General features: G+C 42.2%; 2 protein-coding genes across 9 annotated transcripts; one reads left to right on the top strand and one right to left on the bottom strand.

Moving 5' to 3' along the window:
* Positions 1-12: 12 nt before the first annotated feature.
* SRSF10 (serine and arginine rich splicing factor 10) lies at positions 13-10,859 on the top strand. Of its 7 annotated transcripts, none has more exons than XM_083810106.1 (7): positions 13-332; positions 2,134-2,305; positions 2,703-3,102; positions 3,921-4,042; positions 5,734-5,896; positions 6,206-6,259; positions 6,433-8,656. In XM_083810106.1, the coding sequence occupies exons 3-7, from the start codon at positions 3,032-3,034 to the stop codon at positions 6,728-6,730; spliced, it is 708 nt and encodes a 235-aa protein (XP_083666232.1). In that variant the 5' UTR covers positions 13-332; positions 2,134-2,305; positions 2,703-3,031; the 3' UTR covers positions 6,731-8,656. The 7 variants fall into 7 exon arrangements, with proteins under 7 accessions (XP_083666232.1, XP_083666234.1, XP_083666233.1 ...); XM_083810108.1 differs by lacking the exon at positions 2,703-3,102 and adding an exon at positions 9,639-10,859 and having other exon boundaries at positions 31-332; positions 2,134-2,240; positions 3,941-4,042; positions 6,209-6,259; positions 6,433-6,534; XM_083810107.1 differs by lacking the exon at positions 2,703-3,102 and adding an exon at positions 9,639-10,859 and having other exon boundaries at positions 31-332; positions 2,134-2,240; positions 3,941-4,042; positions 6,433-6,534.
* Positions 10,860-11,461: 602 nt separating this feature from the next.
* PNRC2 (proline rich nuclear receptor coactivator 2) lies at positions 11,462-15,734 on the bottom strand. 2 transcript variants are annotated; one of them, XR_014575091.1, is made up of 3 exons: positions 15,516-15,734; positions 14,470-14,675; positions 11,462-13,683 (listed from the first exon to the last, which is right to left on the bottom strand). XR_014575091.1 is itself a non-coding variant. In XM_083810111.1 (2 exons), exon 2 carries the CDS (start codon positions 13,663-13,665, stop codon positions 13,240-13,242), a length of 426 nt encoding a protein of 141 aa, XP_083666237.1. In that variant the 5' UTR covers positions 13,666-13,683; positions 14,470-14,609; the 3' UTR covers positions 11,462-13,239. The 2 variants fall into 2 exon arrangements, 1 of the variants encoding a protein (XP_083666237.1); XM_083810111.1 differs by lacking the exon at positions 15,516-15,734 and having other exon boundaries at positions 14,470-14,609.
* Between the last annotated feature and the right edge of the window lie 903 nt (positions 15,735-16,637).

Raw genomic sequence — 16,637 nt, 5'->3', positions numbered from 1 at the left:
CTCCGCGCGTGCGCGCGCGCGCCCGGCGGGCCGAGGCGGCATGCGCAGTGCGGGCGGGGCCGCTTTTGGCGCCGGCGGCCCCTTCCCCCGCGCGGCGCGCCTCGCGCCGAGCTCTCGCCGGAAGCCCCGCGGGAAGTCTCGCGAGAGGCGGGCGGGCGGGCGGCGGCGGCGCTGCGTGCAGCTCGGAGGGGTCTCCTCAGCCGCTCGGCTCCCCGCAGCGCCAGGGCCCTGCCGCTCGCCGCCCCGCGCCGCGCCGCCGCCGCCGCCATGTCGCGCTACCTGCGGCCCCCCAACACCTCGCTCTTCGTGCGGAACGTGGCCGACGACACCCGGTGAGTGGGGGCGGGCGCGGGGCCGCGCAGGCTGCGGCGGGCTCGCTAGGCCGCGGGGCGGAACGGGAGGGAATGGGGGGGGTCCGGCCGCCCGCCCGCCCCGCGCCGCGTGCGTCCCCCGCGCCCCCCGGAGCCGCCGCCGAGGGAACAAAGCTCGGAGCGGGTCTCCGGCGGCGGGGGGAGGCCTCGCAGCACCCCGCCGGACGGCGGCGGCCCCGTGCGGGTGTCCCCGGGCTCCCCGCGGGGCCGCTGCCGTTACCGCGGCGATCGGCGCCGCTCGCGGCCCGCCTCCTGCCGCGGCACGCGACGCGCGGCGGCACGGAACGAGCGGTTCGTGCCCGCGGGGTTGTGGCGGGGGGGAACGCCGCAAGGCCGGCACCCGCGCGGCGGCTTGGCGCGGTGACTTTTAATGGATTTAAACGGTTAAAAAGCCCGTACCGCGGAGGTTCGGTTGGTTGCTTGGCCATCTCTAGTAAAGCGCTCGGTCTCGCTGTTCGCTCCTGCAGTTTATCGTCTCCCCTTCGCGTGTGTTACCGCGCGGGAGGCATCTGCAGAGCGCGGCAGTCCCGAGTGGGTGCTCGAGTTAGAGCCCGGTTCGTGCTCTGGCTGTAGAACTGGCGTGGAGGATCCCGCAAGGTCTCCTTGCGTAAAATGAGAGCCCGAGTTCTCAAACTTGCTGCCTGGGCAGCTTGCGACAAATGTGTTTGGCAAATAACAACGGTGTAGGAATAACGGAAGGAACTAGGAATCTTATTATGATTAAAAATATAAATAGCTTCAAATTAAAAGTGGTATTTCTTGGACCAGTTTTCTGTCAATGCCAGTAGAACTTTTCCTCATAGGAAGAGTCGGGGGAGAAGACTTTCACACTTTTTTAAAAACAACGTGCTTCCCATTTAGGCTTTAAGCTCGCGGTTAAATGGTGAGTTCTTTTTAGGGATGGTCTCGTGAGATCCTGAAGTTGGTTGTTTTAGTTGTCTTCTGCTGTCATTGACTATGAACAGCGTGGATTTTTTCCTAACAGATGAGAAAGAGGAATATCAGGAACTCTTCCATGTCACATAAATAAAATAATCAGTCTTTCTCATACAGATTATTGTCCTAAAATGACACAGGAATAGATACGTAAAGAAGCTGAAGTAACTAAGAAACCTTCCCGTTGAAGAGACAGTAGTTACTTCAAGTACAGTTACTGATCTGGTGAAGGGTTTTGCACTCCACTCTCTAAAGCCACATCTTCGGAACAGCTGGCCTCAGGGCATGAATGGTTGCTCACTCGGTTCTGTTCTATTTGATGTGGTTGTGAGTATTGATAATCCTGTGGAAATAACTTTGTGTGACTGAATTATTTTTAAGCTTTTTCTCTGGATGTTACAACTAATGTTTACATGCTGTAAAATCCATGTTAATAGGCTATGCGATGCTTAACTCTTAGATCCTTCTTTTGACTTTCTGTCCATCTTTGCACTGAATTGGCTAATGTCTGTCACTTCTCATCTCCATTTGCATTTGTATTACTGAGTTATGCAGAACACAGGTTTGAAAATAACAGGGTCACCTTAAGCATCCTGAGGCTTGACAGTGTTTTAGGAAAGCCCGGTGTATTGCTTAACAATGAATGACTAAAACACTTTTTTCTTTTTTTTTTTTCCCCCAGAAAATATTTTTACATGTGTTCTGTACCAGGAGCTTCCGAAAAGATGGGTGGTCATACTGAGTGTAGATTTTTTTACTTATTTAGGGGATGTTTCTTAATGCCTTTAGTAGTGAGAAAACATATAAGATATTTGTGATATTCTAGGTCTGAAGACTTGCGCCGTGAGTTTGGTCGTTATGGGCCAATAGTTGATGTATACGTTCCACTTGACTTCTACACTCGTCGTCCCAGAGGATTTGCTTATGTTCAATATCCTTTCTTCAGATGGCTGATTAGTGAGGGGTGTTGAAGTTTGAAATTCAAGTTTGTGTAAGAGGTAACAAATCTAAATGAAAAAGCAGTTTACTTCTGTGTTGTATCTGATAAGTGTCTTCTGTTGTGGTGTTTCGTTATTTTTGAAGATTAACTTATCTACAATTTTGTTTGCCTTTTTGCAAAACTTAAGTCCAGTAATATAAAAGCTTGCTTATGTCTCTGAAATTGATATTATATGATTTAAATGAAAATTTATCACTGATTCAAAATTGTCTACCAAGTTTTTATTATAACTGGTATGTAAGTAAACTTGTGCGTAGCAAACTGTGGCTAGTATTCATTGTTAATTTAACAAATGGGAACTGAAATCAATCAAAAGCAGATTGTATAAAAAAAATGAGGTGAACTTCTTTCTCTAATATTGTCCCCTAATTTACTGTCCTCTGTTGTTGCCTCAGAGTGTAAAGCTGTACAGTAATGGCGACCCCAAAGAGAAAGCATGAAAGAACCTTTAGAGTAGAGTTCAACAATTGAGGCAAGTAGACAAGCCAAAGACCTCTTAAGGATCAGGCTTGAAGAGAAGGGACAGTTTGGGAAAAGAAAAAATAAAGAAAAGCTGGAAGAAGGACAAGCCATAATGGGAGACAAAGCTTCGCTTTATCTACAAAAGGGGGAAAAGGTTGTTTTTCAAAGTTAAAGATAAAGCCATCTGTCATTTTTGGCCAAGCATCTCATGACAAGTCCTTCTGACAAGCCCTTAAAGAGTTAAAGGTCAAGATGAAGTTGAATGGTGGCCAAGATTAAAGGAGTCATACCTGATGTATCCTACAGAATAACAGTTTTTCTTCTGTTTGTCACGTAAGCAGTAATTTGATGAATGATTCTGGTTTAGTCCATTGACAAAACCTGTAATATTTCTCTTGTGGGTGCTATTGTAACTGTGGTCTTGACTGAAAATGCGTTCGTTCTTGGTTTATCCAGATGCGTGTACCTACAGCGTACCGTTTGTGTTCTGCACGGATGATGCTGATAATGAACGGAGTTGCTGTGAGGAGGAAGGCAATTCATTCTTCCAGACCACGTTGCTAGAAGTTGTGTGAATTGAAGTAGTGATCAATCGCACAGATTAAAATTAGTAATGATTGTGTTACTGAGCTTTGGACCTGATTGGTAGAGTAGTTGGTAGTTCTATTATATGCTTTTTTCTCAGGTTGCTGAAAGTCTGTGTATACGTCCTTGGTATTACATAATTTGAACTTAAAAATCAACTGGTGGCTAAAAAGGAAAGCTTCCTCACAATTCTAAAACGAATAGATGTATATCGTTTGTTTTTTTTACTGTTAGCATGCCTAACAATTTAAGAACTATTCTTTTCCATAAAGTCGATGTAGTGCAGAGAACTGAATAACCATTAACAAATAATGTATCTTGAGAAGGATTCTCTTTTTTTTTCCTTACAAGTGGGTATTGCATAGCAATTGCTTGCTGATGGATAAGTTCATGGCCATATTGTGAGGGTTTTCTTATTGTAGTTCTCAGTAGTTGGTGGCTAATTTAAAAATTGCTACAGTGTGGGCTAGTATGAACAAAATAACTAGAAATAATGGGCTGTAAAACTAGAAAATAACTGTTTTTTTTTTTGAATACCAAATCTGTAAACTACTCAAATTCCCAAGTACCTTAACACTCACCACATTTGAAGATGTCCGCGATGCAGAAGATGCTCTCCATAATTTGGACCGAAAATGGATTTGTGGTCGACAAATAGAAATCCAGTTTGCGCAGGGTGATCGGAAGAGTAAGTGCCTCCTCGCGTGTATTTCATCAGATTGTTTAGTGCCAGATGACATTACACATGTTAGTAATTGTTGTGAAAAGTTTTTACTTGCACATAAATAGTATGTAGGTGGTTTTGCTTTTTATTCAATAACTGTTATCATAGAATCATAAGATGGTTTGGATTTAAAAGGACCTTATTAACGTCTTTCGTTTTAATTAAAAACAGATAACTAAGTACAGCAGTTGACGCAGTATGATTCTTGCTAGCTGAAAATACTTAAGAACTCTCTGTGCGGCTTTGTCAAGCTATTTTGCAGGAACACACTGTCAAAAACTTTCCCTGTCAAAATGAGTAGCTCAATTTTAATGTATTGTAATGTTTATATTGTGTTGAAGTGTGTTCGTGATTCTTTGACGTTTCCCAGTGCAGTCCAGTTTCCAGGATTGAGGTAACATCTTCATTTTCATTTGGCTTCAGGATATTAAAAAAAAAAAAGACAAGGTATCTCATTTCAACTTGGAAAAGAAGTCTTATTTTCTGAACAGTTAATTGTAAAGACAGTTTACATCTTTTATCTGTTATTCATGTATGTATTCTTAATATAGAGATAGATACATATATAAAAACAAAACACACTTTTGGTAAACATAACAGATACTCATTGGTCTAAAACAGGACTATAATATTCATGTTCAGCTTGGGAATAAGAGTGCCTTAAAGATCTTTCAGTTAAAACTATCAAAGTAGCCCTTGAACATGCCATTTTAACTTTTGTTGAACTCAATGGAAATCATGCTCTGAAGAACAAACTTCTGTCCTATATGTAAACACTGGGATTTCTTTTAAGTTTCTGAACAAAAAAATAATTAAATCTATTTTCGTGTTGTCAACTGGCACAGTTAAACCGTAAAAAATTTAGCTGGTAGTACAGGTAGGGTTTATTACAGCATGATGTATTTAAAATACATTGACTGTGGCTTTTGCAATTGAGTGAAAATCAGATTTAATACAAACGAAAGATAGCTGTGCTGCTTTGAGAAAATAGAAGACTTCTAATTTAATTCTAATTTATTTTAATATTCAAGCTACGGAGTGAATGTGCATTGTTGTATAGGGAAGAGGGCTACTTTTAGAATCTAACTCCTTTGTGTGGCATCGATTGCTGCCTCTGTATAAATTGTCTTTAAATAATTAAAGAAGGCTGGATCAAGTGTAATCCATGGCATTGTCTAATCAAAAAATGGGTGTTTAATTCACTGTTGGCTGCCACTTCTTAGGAAAACTCAGGAATGTTAGAATATTTCAGTTATGGGCTTGGTTTGTCAGGTGGCCTGTCAGTCAACCTCCAGGTGGCCTCAAATCACTTTAGTCAAGTCTGTGTTTGGGTTGTGTGGAGCATTACTCGTTTCTCACTGTTTTCTGATGTTTTTGGTTCTGGTTTGAGTTAGGCTGTTGTCTTGGGTTTGTTTGTTTTTCCCCTCCTAGATTGATAATACTCTCAAAGCTGCAGTGTTTTAAAGCAGCAAAATGCAAGTGGTATACAGCATTCTCACCTGTTTTTTTTCCTGTTCCTTTTATAAGCATCTTTGCTAGAGACGTGAATGAGGATTTTTACTAAACATAAAACATACATGAATAGCATTAGTACTGTTGCTAAAGGGAAGATAGGTACTTTAACTTAAGATTTTAAATGTTAATATTTCTTACAGCACCAAATCAAATGAAAGCCAAGGAAGGGAGAAACCTATACAGTTCTTCTCGTTACGATGACTATGACAGATATAGGCGATCTAGAAGTCGGAGTTACGAAAGGAGACGATCTAGAAGTCGTTCTTTTGATTACAGCTATAGAAGATCGTATAGTCCCAGAAAGTAAGTGTAGTGTGTGTTTAGCTTCAACTGAACAGCAGTCTGTTGGAGGAGAAACAACACACTGAATATTTAATCATTAAAATTTTTATATTCTTTTTCTGTATTCCCTTTGTAAATTGCTTGTGGGAGTTATATACTTTATATACTTGCATGCTACATCGAATCAGAATTATTGAATGAAATGATTCTCTGCTTCATTGAAGAATAACTAAAAGCAAATGCACATTTCAAAAAATATATATTAATCACTTGCATGCATACATACATAGGTATTTGTCACCGTTTACTTTTTCTGATATACCTTTCTAGCAGTAGACCTACTGGAAGACCTCGTCGTAGCAGAAGCCATTCGGACAATGATAGGTAAAATAATTTTTACACCATTTAAATTGAAAACTAGAGCACTGTATTCCTTTAACTGTAGGTTTAAAAAAAAAATTTCTCCTGCAAAAAATGGTAAACAATTTTTAATGTACTAGATGCCTAAGAATAGTGTTTTTACATTCAAATCTCCTCTCTCCCCTTTATTCTGATAGGTTCAAACACCGCAATCGATCTTTTTCAAGATCTAAGTCCAATTCAAGATCACGATCCAAGTCACAGCCCAAGAAAGAAATGAAGGCTAAATCACGGTCTAGGTCTGCATCTCACACCAAATCTAGAGGCACCTCTAAAACAGATTCTAAAACACACTATAAGTCCAGCTCAAGATATGAAAAGGAGTCGAGAAAAAAAGAACCAGCTAGATCCAAATCACAGTCAAGATCACATTCTAGATCTAGGTCAAAATCCAGATCAAGGTCTTGGACTAGTCCCAAGTCCAGTGGCCACTAACCGTATCCATGTTGGTTTTAGGCATGTAAGATTCATTTACACGCAGTTCAGTTTACTTAAATTATCAGGAATATGATGTTGCAACAGTGCTAAAACAACAACAACAAACTTTCTTTGTCAGTTTTCCCTGTAGCAGACAATGGTTAAAATTGAAACAGTGTTGAGAAGCCACTGAGACAGAGGGGGAGAGAGAGAGGGAGAGAGAGAGAGAGAGAGAGAATGTCCTCTTGGTTACATGTTATGGGCAGCTACTGAATTGATTGTGGTGTCTCTATGTATATTTTTGTAAAGATTTGCATTTTTAATGCTTAGATATTGGTGATGACTTGATCGTAATTTGCAACATTGTCCTATTGAAAATGTCATACCCGTAGAAATTGGTACCAGTTTGTGCTGAACAGTTAAACCAACTGTTTAACTTGTTCTTTAATGCTGAACTTTGTGATAAAATGGAAAACTGGACAGCTGTAGTGCAACACTGCTGTGAAATGCAGACTGGTAATTTTATGTTTCCATTGTTCAAAGGCAGGTTTCTAAGTTCTCCATGCCCAGTGACACAAGTAGGTTGGTAAATGGAGCTCTGTGGAGAGAGATATTTGAAATTTCTCTTTAACCCTGCCATCTGGAGAGATGGTACTAACATTGCATATACTACACAAGGAGAGAGTTAGTCTTGGAAGCTCATTCAGAGAGTTGTGCAGTGTTGTGACTTCTCAGCATAGAGGCTTCACTGCTTTTGGCCTTGCTGCTAAGTGGGGGGTGGGGGGGGGGGGGAGAAAACACCTCGAAATGGAAAATTAAATTCAGATTTCAGCAAATGACAGAGCAACTAAATATTAGGTTGTGTGTACATTTTAAGCAGTTTTTGTATCTATTCTAAATTTTAGTGAGCAGTTAACCATGAAATTGCTTAGTTTTCCTGCTGTTAGATACAAGTAGATTGTTTCAAGTTGTGTGTGTACAGTATATAAGAACTAAACTTTTATGCCAATGACTCCTGTGGTTAGTTGGTGTATTCATAGGTATAAAACTGTAGCCATCTCTCTTCTTGAGTAACAAAGGCTTGCTTCTACACATCAAAAAAGTATTTAGTCAAGCAAGTCTAAATCACTTCTTCCTCAGAACGAATAGTGAACTGGTTACAAGGTTTCATTTTACTTAAGAACAAGTGTTTAAGGTTGGATATGAACAAGAGCTGCATCTAGATATTTAGTTTCACTAATACAGTATATTTAGTAAATTGAATGTGAAAAATAACAAAACCAGTGTGTAATCTTACCAGTATTTCTCTAGAAGGCAAAATATTTTGTTATGAAAGTGGCTTTTGGCATTTTTTTCTATTTACCTTCAAAAGCCAGCATCAAACACCTAGTGTTCTGTGCTGTCTGTGTAGTAGCATATAACGACATTGATTTTTAAAAAGTTCCTTTTTAGAGAAATGTTTTAGGGTTTGGTTCTAGTGTGTTCAGCAGGGCCTTTGAAGAAATGCAGATGGCTTTTAAATATTAGCAGTGGAACGTGCTTAGGGAATTGATTCTAGGAACCTTTGTACGTTTGATAGTATTTCTAACTTTTTTCTTTACTGTTTGCAGTTTAATGTTCATGTTCTGCTATGCAATCATTTATATGCACGTTCCTTTAATTTTGTAGACTTTCCTGGATGTATAGTTTAAAAACAGCATAAAGTCTATTTAAAACTGTAGCAGTAGTGTGCAGCTCTAGCAGAGGAAAGTTGTGGGATTAAACTTTGTATTTCCTTTCTTATAGAGGCTTCTAAAAAGGTATTTTTATATGTTCTTTTTAACGAATATTGTGTACTACCTTTAAAACATCAATGTTTTGATCAAAATAACTAAAGACCCAGCTTATTTTCTGCTTGCTGTAAATTTAGCAAACATGCTGTAATAAAAAAATGAAGGAAATACTGATCCACTGGAATTATTGTAGCTTTAGAATTTGACTCCAGAGCATGGTTAGGCATAGAGCTATGCATCCCTTACGGAGTAAAATCCTTACTATGGTATTTCAGTAAAGTCAGGAATTTGTCTGATGTCTGAATAAATATTTCATATTTTTAAAGGGGTATTAGACAAAATAAGAACGATAAGCAAATGTTTCAGTCTAATATATTGACATTTCTTTTCCCATTAACTTCCATTGTTGCTGGATGAACTTCCCTATGGTTATAATTCAGATATTAACAGACAGGTTATGAATTATTAAAAATTAATGTTTGAAGATTGATTTAGAATCAAGTTTCTAGTAACAGCTCATCATTTTACATGTTGCCTAAAAAAGTGCCAGCAATGGTTCTCTAGCAAGTTGTAAAACTTTGACATTTAGAATTAGAGCTGCCTCTTGGCACTTGTGGTATGTACAGCTAGTCCTTTTTGATCCACTGAATAAAACAATTCTGAGGAACACTTAAATGCTTTCGTAAGCCCACACTTACATTTCCGATGCTGAGCTGTGATTTTCTTGTAGCTGTGCATAAAAATGTCGTATAACAGCAGAAAACCCACACTTTTTAAGCTTCTGTAAATGAATACAGTCTTCAGAACTAAAATTCTACTTAGAAGTGGTCCACCTATCTTCTGGGAGTGTGTGGTAATGTTTTAGTCAGCAATCTGCAGGGATTGCTGCAATTAGGGTTCCCACGTTAGTCCAGCCAGAACTACCGCTGGATCAGTGGGGAGGAAGAACATCTTTGTGGTCCAGACTGAGGTTCTAATTTGTGACTGAAGAGTAATAGTGACATACCTTAACTATTGTGTCAGCATGTCCTTATATTGTGTGCCTCAACATTTGTGTATAGCACAGTTTATTTTTTTTTTGTTTTAAAAATCCAATTCATTGCAAGTATAATGTAGTATCTGACAGTTCTGATGGTTCTTTCTTTCTCTCCCAGAGGTAGGACTAAACTTTGACTTGACTTGTGTATATGAACAAGCCAGAAAAGCCGAACACAAACCCACGATGTTTCAAGAGTGCATGAATAAAGATGTTGTCCTAGTTCTTGCTCCCATGGAAAAATTGTGAAGAAGCTGTTCTGTGGGCCTTTCAGTTGGGGACGAGTTAGCAGGATGTGGCCAAAAGGGCAGGGAATGTTTACGCATTCACGCAAGTCAAGCCACAGCCCATCTAGATAACATCTCCCTTCCTTGATGCAGGTATCCTGTGCCTGCTCTAAAAAAGCAGTAGCCTGTCTTGTGCAAGCTACCTGCAGGTTATGCACAGCTGGAATGCAAGAACATAAGCAGGCTACAAAAGATCATGTATAGGCATCTTTCTTTTGGAGTCTCAAGAATGGTGGGAATTATGTTTTTCTGTGGTAAACTAGATTTTGTCATTCCTGCAAAATTTGTAGAATTGAAGTAGTATGTAAAAATTCTGCTGAAAGTAATGACTGTGCTCCAAAATATCTGCAGCATATTGATTTATCTCAGCAGTAATAGAAGGCTCTATTGGAACTTCTTTTTCACCAAAAGTCCATGCACCCAACGGATAATTAAAAATCTTAAATTTAGTGGTTAAGTAGCTGGGTGTTCAAATTAGGGACTATGATAGACTGGTCTCTGAAAGCTAAATGTTATCCTTTCTATGTCTTTTAAAGATGTTTAAATGTACAGTATAATGGCTTTATTCAAAGTGGAAATTTTCAATTTAAATGTTATTTTGAGCTCTGCTCTTGGAAAAGAGCTTTTTTTTTTTTTTCCTTAATGTTTAATCTGGGGTAACAGCTTGAAGTATGTTCAGAGAAGGGTAATTGGACTGATATACATTGCAGCACTGCTACATAATTTTTGGCAGGAATGTTGCAGATAGCCTTTTTGAAATACAAAGGAATAAATTCACACATTTTTAGGACATAATCACCCATTAATAATCGCTGGTTTTCTCCATTTATCTTGTAACTTGCTTAAGAAGTTTGTAGTCCATTGCTATAATAATTGTCTACAGATGCTCTTACTGATGAGACTAATGTAGGAAGGGAAGACTATGTACCCTGTAGTGTGTTTGATCAAAAGATGCTGTTTTATTCATACACATCCTTTCTTCTTGAGTTTTGTGTTCCATCTGTGCAAATAACCCTGTGAATTGGGAATAAAATGTACAAGTTTTGACTATATCTTGAGAGCACCTTCTGACTTAATTAATACAGCTGTAGTCTGTTGCAGATTGTCAACCAAGCACTGAAATAACCAAGGATGTTTCCTCTAGCTCAGAGCACTTGAGCCAGTGACTTATCAGAGGCAGCAGAGCACGACTGCAGCTGTACTCAGCTATACTTCAGTTGCACTCACTCAGACTAGCTCCTCTTGCTCCCAAGTGCAGCTTTCCTGGGCATGGCCTGGCAGCCCTGTAACAGGTGGTGGGGGTTTTCCTGAATGCCATTATCATTAATTCTCAAGCCTGTTGTTTATCAGTCACTGGCAAGAATGGATGAGAGGACTGTCAGTGAAGAAACCTCCTTCATTGTTAAGTAACTTCCAGGTTCTTCTGACATTCGTAGCCTAAAGAGACGCATGGAATGCTCACCTGGGTTTCTAAGGTTGCTGATGCTTTTTGCAATCCTGGCTGGTTTGGGGCCTCTTACCAATAAGAGTGGAGGCATTTGGTACATTAATTGGTATTCTTAAATGTCAGTGCTTTATAGAACTCTTTGAATGCCAGAATACTGCAACCCCATTTCTCCACTACCACCTGAAAATAATTAAATGCTTGGGGGGATGGGGGAGGAAGAATTTATTTAATTTTGTTACCAATTTGTACATACACAGTAATTGACAATTTGAAATAGAGTATACACGATTGTAACTGGGATACAGCTCTTACACTGGTGAAGGTCCAGGTCACAAAGTTTTAAGACTGCCAATGAAAGAATAGATTTGTAAACATTCACCTAGCTGCCAATGCATTTTGAATGCATAGGAAGAGATCTTAAGTAACACTTCACAATCTGCAGAACTCCCTTTCAAACTAAACCACTTTTTCAGTACTGGATTAGTGCAGAACCTCAGACCATCACAGTTCAGATTATTTCTATTACAGGATCAACTGAATTGTAACGGCACTGAAATCTGCATGTTGACATCTGAACTTCACAAATTTTAGTAAATACTGTTACAAAATGTTGTAGCATTAAGTTTAGAAACAAACAGTTTAACAGTACTTCATTAAGCACCCAAATTGCCCTTTGCATTTCTTGTGAAACATCCAGATTATAAGCACCTTACTGCATGTGATCACTTAACCTGCACCTCTCCTACACATTCAAAAATCAGTATCTTAAAAGTGAGCTTTTTTTAAATTTTACTACAAAATTCTAAATAAGCCTCTTTAGCACTGAGTTACTTTAAAAATGAGCTCACGACAAAGTAAAACATATGCATTCACTGTGCATCAAGTGAAGGAATCTCCTTTTATGGTTTGTATTTCTTTTTAACAAAATATCTTTTTTTAAAATCAGGCCATGTACTCAGCATGGTCATCTTACATTCAGCAGTTTTATACTAAAAATACTTCTGTGCAGGAAAGCCCAGCATAAATTTACATATGCTACAACGTTTTACACTTATTTACATGGCTCTTTTTTTTTTCCCTATGAGAACATTTTATACCTGCCACAAGATACTGCAACTTAAAGCAATTGTTACAGGACAACCAATTGAAGACTCGCTTAAGAATTGCTCCAGCTTTTTGACAATTAGAAAATGATACAGAAGTGTATTTTAGAACTTATCAGTGCAATCAGAATAAAAAGGATTTTTTGGACTTTTTTTTTGGCAGTCATCTGGCAATGCAAAGTATGTTATTAATTGGCACAGTCTGACTTGAGATTCCAATAAAGTATAGCTACAGCTGGAGAGAGACTGAAATACATTTCCTTGTGTTCTTCCATCTTTTCAAGAACATGTATGAGTTTCCTAGATCTAAATTTCAGTCACAGGCTTGAGTGTCAAATAAAGCTCACAGGTATTAAAGAACGATAATCACCAGTACTAGCAATAATTATTTTCACTAGTACCTAGGTAAAAATTCCCCTCTGCTAGGAAATTCTGCTCTGCAGTTTTAACTAGCAAATTTGACACAAGTTTGAATGGCAAAGTACCTGACTAAAGCTTTCAGTGCATTTCTTTTCAGTTAATGCTGCATTAAATTAGGTAAAACCTGGTTTTCTAATGCCCTACACAAAAAGGAGTCATAATTCCAATTTTGAGAGAGAGTCCCATCTACAGTAAACATAGTAAATGGTGACAGCTCAGGATTTGGTTAAAGTGATTCTAGGGAAAATGCCTATTCCAGAGCACTTGACTTTTGAGGTAAAACACTAGGGGAGTGTAAATTTCCCTACCCAGTCCCTTCTCTTGCAACTGACTAACTACACATAGCAAGAACATCTAGTTCTGTATACCTGTGCATCTACATTTACGAATAACTATTCTCAAATGTGAAACCCTGTAAATTTAAATAACTTTAAATAACTTTAAAATATGAAGTATTCCATCTCAAGCCTGGACTTTAAGTAATGTTTTAAGCTGAAATGTCATTATTTCTTTATCAGAAGGTTTAAAAGAAACAGGTACCCAGTGGCTTGGTGGCTTGGGAAGAACACTTGGTGAGGGTGGCTCACTAAACTTTGCTCCAGCATAGTTCTGATTGGTTTGAGGTGTGAAAAACAGGTTACCATTTGATAAATTAGGACTCCAATTTTGATTATTGGGGAAATGAGCATTGTTCTTTCCCCCTTTCTGCATGGCCTGCCATGCACCAGATGATGAATTGCATCCATGTCCTCTTTCTTTCTTCATATAGTTCATCTTCATCTGTGAATTCTGGTCTTTACTCTTCTGCCTGTTTTTAAGTTGCTGATGGTTCTTGCTAATATTTCTAGGCTGGGGAGCTGGAATGTTGAATCTCTCTCCACCACCCATCTTCAACTTAAATGTCACCTGTAAAAAAGCAGGGAAAAGTTTGGATTTTTGTTTTTCAAAACTGAAAAATTTGAAGAAAACAGAAGAATTACAGTGTAGCAGATCTTCCTAGTGGAAGACAGTGAGTGGCTACAATGGCTTGTCTTGACAATTCTGCTGCTAATGGCTGACCAGCACATCATGAATCAATTCAACCTTCGGGAACTCCATGTACACTAGTTCCCTTCGGCAACAGTCGCAGTCTACCTGGTTATGAAAACGCTGGTCCTCCAGACGGCCCAGCTACTGAACATACCGCTGCTTTTCTCCACAGCAAGAGATGCTACTAGGAGAACGTGAAAGATAAATGTTGCTCACAAAACACAGCACCAGATGGTAAGGCACTAGTATTTAATCCTGAAGACATTCAAACCAAGCTTTTGTCACACCTGAAGGTCTGGATGAAGTCTGCACTGATAAAGCCACTCCCCAGTCTTCCTGGTAAGTCCAAAAGAGACTGTGATGACTCCTGATACTCTTCAGGCATTACACAGCAACTCACAGCAAGGTAGGGGTGAAATCCACTTCCCAAACAACTGTTTTTGGAGGGAGATGGGGGCAGGAGGGTAGAAGGTAGCGTACAGAGACAGACTTGAGCATACTTGGGGAAGACAGATTGAAAACTCAAAGTGAATTGAAAACAAGCTCAAATGGAAAGCAGCCGTTCAGAACTGGACTTCTAAAGCAGACAGACAGATACTATCACACATGGCACCTTCATGCTGACTCTCTTACAATATACTATTTCCTCCAAGCCCCACTTACCTTTCAGTGGCCTTCTCAGATTCCACACCCTCCAACTCTTGCTCCCTTTCTTGCTTCCAAGCCTGAAAAAGTAGGTGGTGCCTTTTACTAGACTCCTTCCTTTGGCTAGGAATGGACGTTTTCATGGGATGATCTGCTGTATTCAGCCAGGTAGCCGAGCCCAACATCGGATTCTCGGCACTGAAGCTCCAAGGGGAGAAGTCCAACTGCATAAATGAGAAAGGAGTCTGATGTCAGATTAGGAGAAAATTGTTTTCCCTTGTGAATGTTATCAAAAGTAGCTGAAATTCACAGAATTAAGTCAGTTACATCTTAGTTGTTAAAGCTGACAATATACTTCAAACCTTTGTGTTTTTTTAAACCACGGTAGTGTTCATCTATTTACATTAACTTCATCATCATACTTTGCATCCCCCAGAGAACAGCATTTTCATCATGCTCTAGGTATCTGCTAATAAATAATTAAGAAGAGGCAAGCAAGAACTTTACCCTTTTCCTGATTGGGGAGGGGGAGGAGGGGAGTCAAATACAGCACAAAACACTTTGGGATGAAACCCTAGGGAGCTGGCACTTCAGTATCGTTCGAGTGGGAAGGAGCCCTCCCCGAACACTCGCCCCCGGCTCCGCGGGCAGGCACAGCGCAGAGCCCGGCCCGCCCGGCGAGCCGCCCGCAGCCCCGAAGCCTCTTCCAGCTCTCACAGCGGAGCTCCCCTACTGATCCCTGGGCTGTTTTTTCTCCTTTTGTTACGGAACCGACTCCCCGTCAGCTCTGACGTTACCTCCCGTTCAGGCCGCGGCTCGTCCTCTCCCGCACGCACCGCACCCCCCGCCGCCCCCCAGCCGTGTCGCCACCCGGGGCCTCGGGCAGCCCAGCGGGAAGCGGGCACCTCCCCCCCGCTCCCCCCGCACCGCTAAACCCGCGGGCCGTCGGTCCCGGCGCTCACCGAGCTGCTGCCACCGCCCGCCGCCCCCGCCCGGCCCCGGCCCCGCGGCGCACACAACATGGCGGCGGCAGCGCCCGGCCCGCCGCGCCGCTCCTCCCTTACCGACTTCTGTCCGTCTCGTCCGCCCGCGCGCGCGCACACCCGCGGGCCTCTCGGAACCGACCCCGCCGCTCGCCTGCCGCCACGTCCCGTCACGTCCCGCCGCCCCCCCCCCGCACAGCACCGCTCCGCCGCTCCTCGCTCAGCCACACAAAATGGCGGCCACGGCCCTGCGCGGCACGGCGCCTCGCCATCCTCCCCCCGCCCCTCCCGCGCCAGCCAATGGGAGCGCGCGGCGTGCCCCCTCAGCCAATGCGGGCCCCGCCCCGCCCGTTGCCGGGACGACGGGGGCAGACTGGGCGCCGGGCGGGGCGGCGCCCGCGTTTGAATCCCCCCGCCGCGGGGCAGGTCGGGAGCGCGGCCCCGGCCCGCTGAGGGCTCCTCACGGCGCGGCTCCGCAACGGCCCTGGGGCGGCCCCACAACGCCCCCGGCTGCGAGCGGGGCCCCGGGGGTTCACCGCACACCCCCGGGCAGGGGGCTGAAGCTGTGCTTCCCTGCACGCCTTCCCCAGACCCTCGGAGTTGGGGGATTTTCAGTGTCAAAAGCAGCGAAACCCGTGAAAAAAAGCTCACGCGGGGGCGTTACACGCGGGGACCTGGGCTGGGTTCGGCCCTGCAGAATCTCTCTCTGATGTTAACGCTTCTCCCCGCGTTGACATGGCCGGGCTCCTTCATTGCAGCCGAGGAGCCCTGTGCCCGCCTTCCCTTCGCTGCACCCTTAGTAAAACAAAGCCTGCCTCACTGTAACGCACAACATGTGGTGACATAGCCGAGCCCAGACCTTTGTTCACACTCTTGGATCTAACCACGGGCACCTGTGTGCCAGAGCAGCTCGGTGGAAATACCCACTGATGGGCGCTTCAGGAAGCAAGCAGCACAGATGAATCATTGGTTAAGTCAACAGTGAACCATTGCCCCAGCTTTATTCCACAGGTGACAAGCTTCCGGTGGCATTTGGTTTTAAAAGTGCCATAAAAAGTAAAGATCTTGGGGTTACGAAGTGTCCCATGACACATTTGAAACTAGTTACATGTCTTTATTGGTATCACCTGAGGCAAACCTTAACCAGGGTTACAATCTAAGGGGTTTGTTTGTTTGTTTGTTTTTTCATGTGGGAATTGTTGG

This window comes from Anser anser (genome assembly GCF_964211835.1).
Source record: "Anser anser genome assembly, chromosome: 24".
NCBI lineage: Eukaryota > Metazoa > Chordata > Aves > Anseriformes > Anatidae > Anser > Anser anser.
This window is presented reverse-complemented; position numbering and strand designations above follow the sequence as displayed.

Bases quoted from the DNA above. Each gene is read 5' to 3' on its own strand.
- SRSF10 (XM_083810104.1), top strand. From the start codon at position 268: ATGTCGCGCTACCTGCGGCCCCCCAACACCTCGCTCTTCGTGCGGAAC. The intron at 333-2,133 runs GTGAGTGGGGGC...GTGATATTCTAG, and splicing joins AACGTGGCCGACGACACCCG to GTCTGAAGACTTGCGCCGTG. The intron at 2,241-3,940 runs ATCCTTTCTTCA...CACTCACCACAT, and splicing joins AGGATTTGCTTATGTTCAAT to TTGAAGATGTCCGCGATGCA.
- PNRC2 (XM_083810111.1), bottom strand. From the start codon at position 13,665: ATGGGTGGTGGAGAGAGATTCAACATTCCAGCTCCCCAGCCTAGAAAT.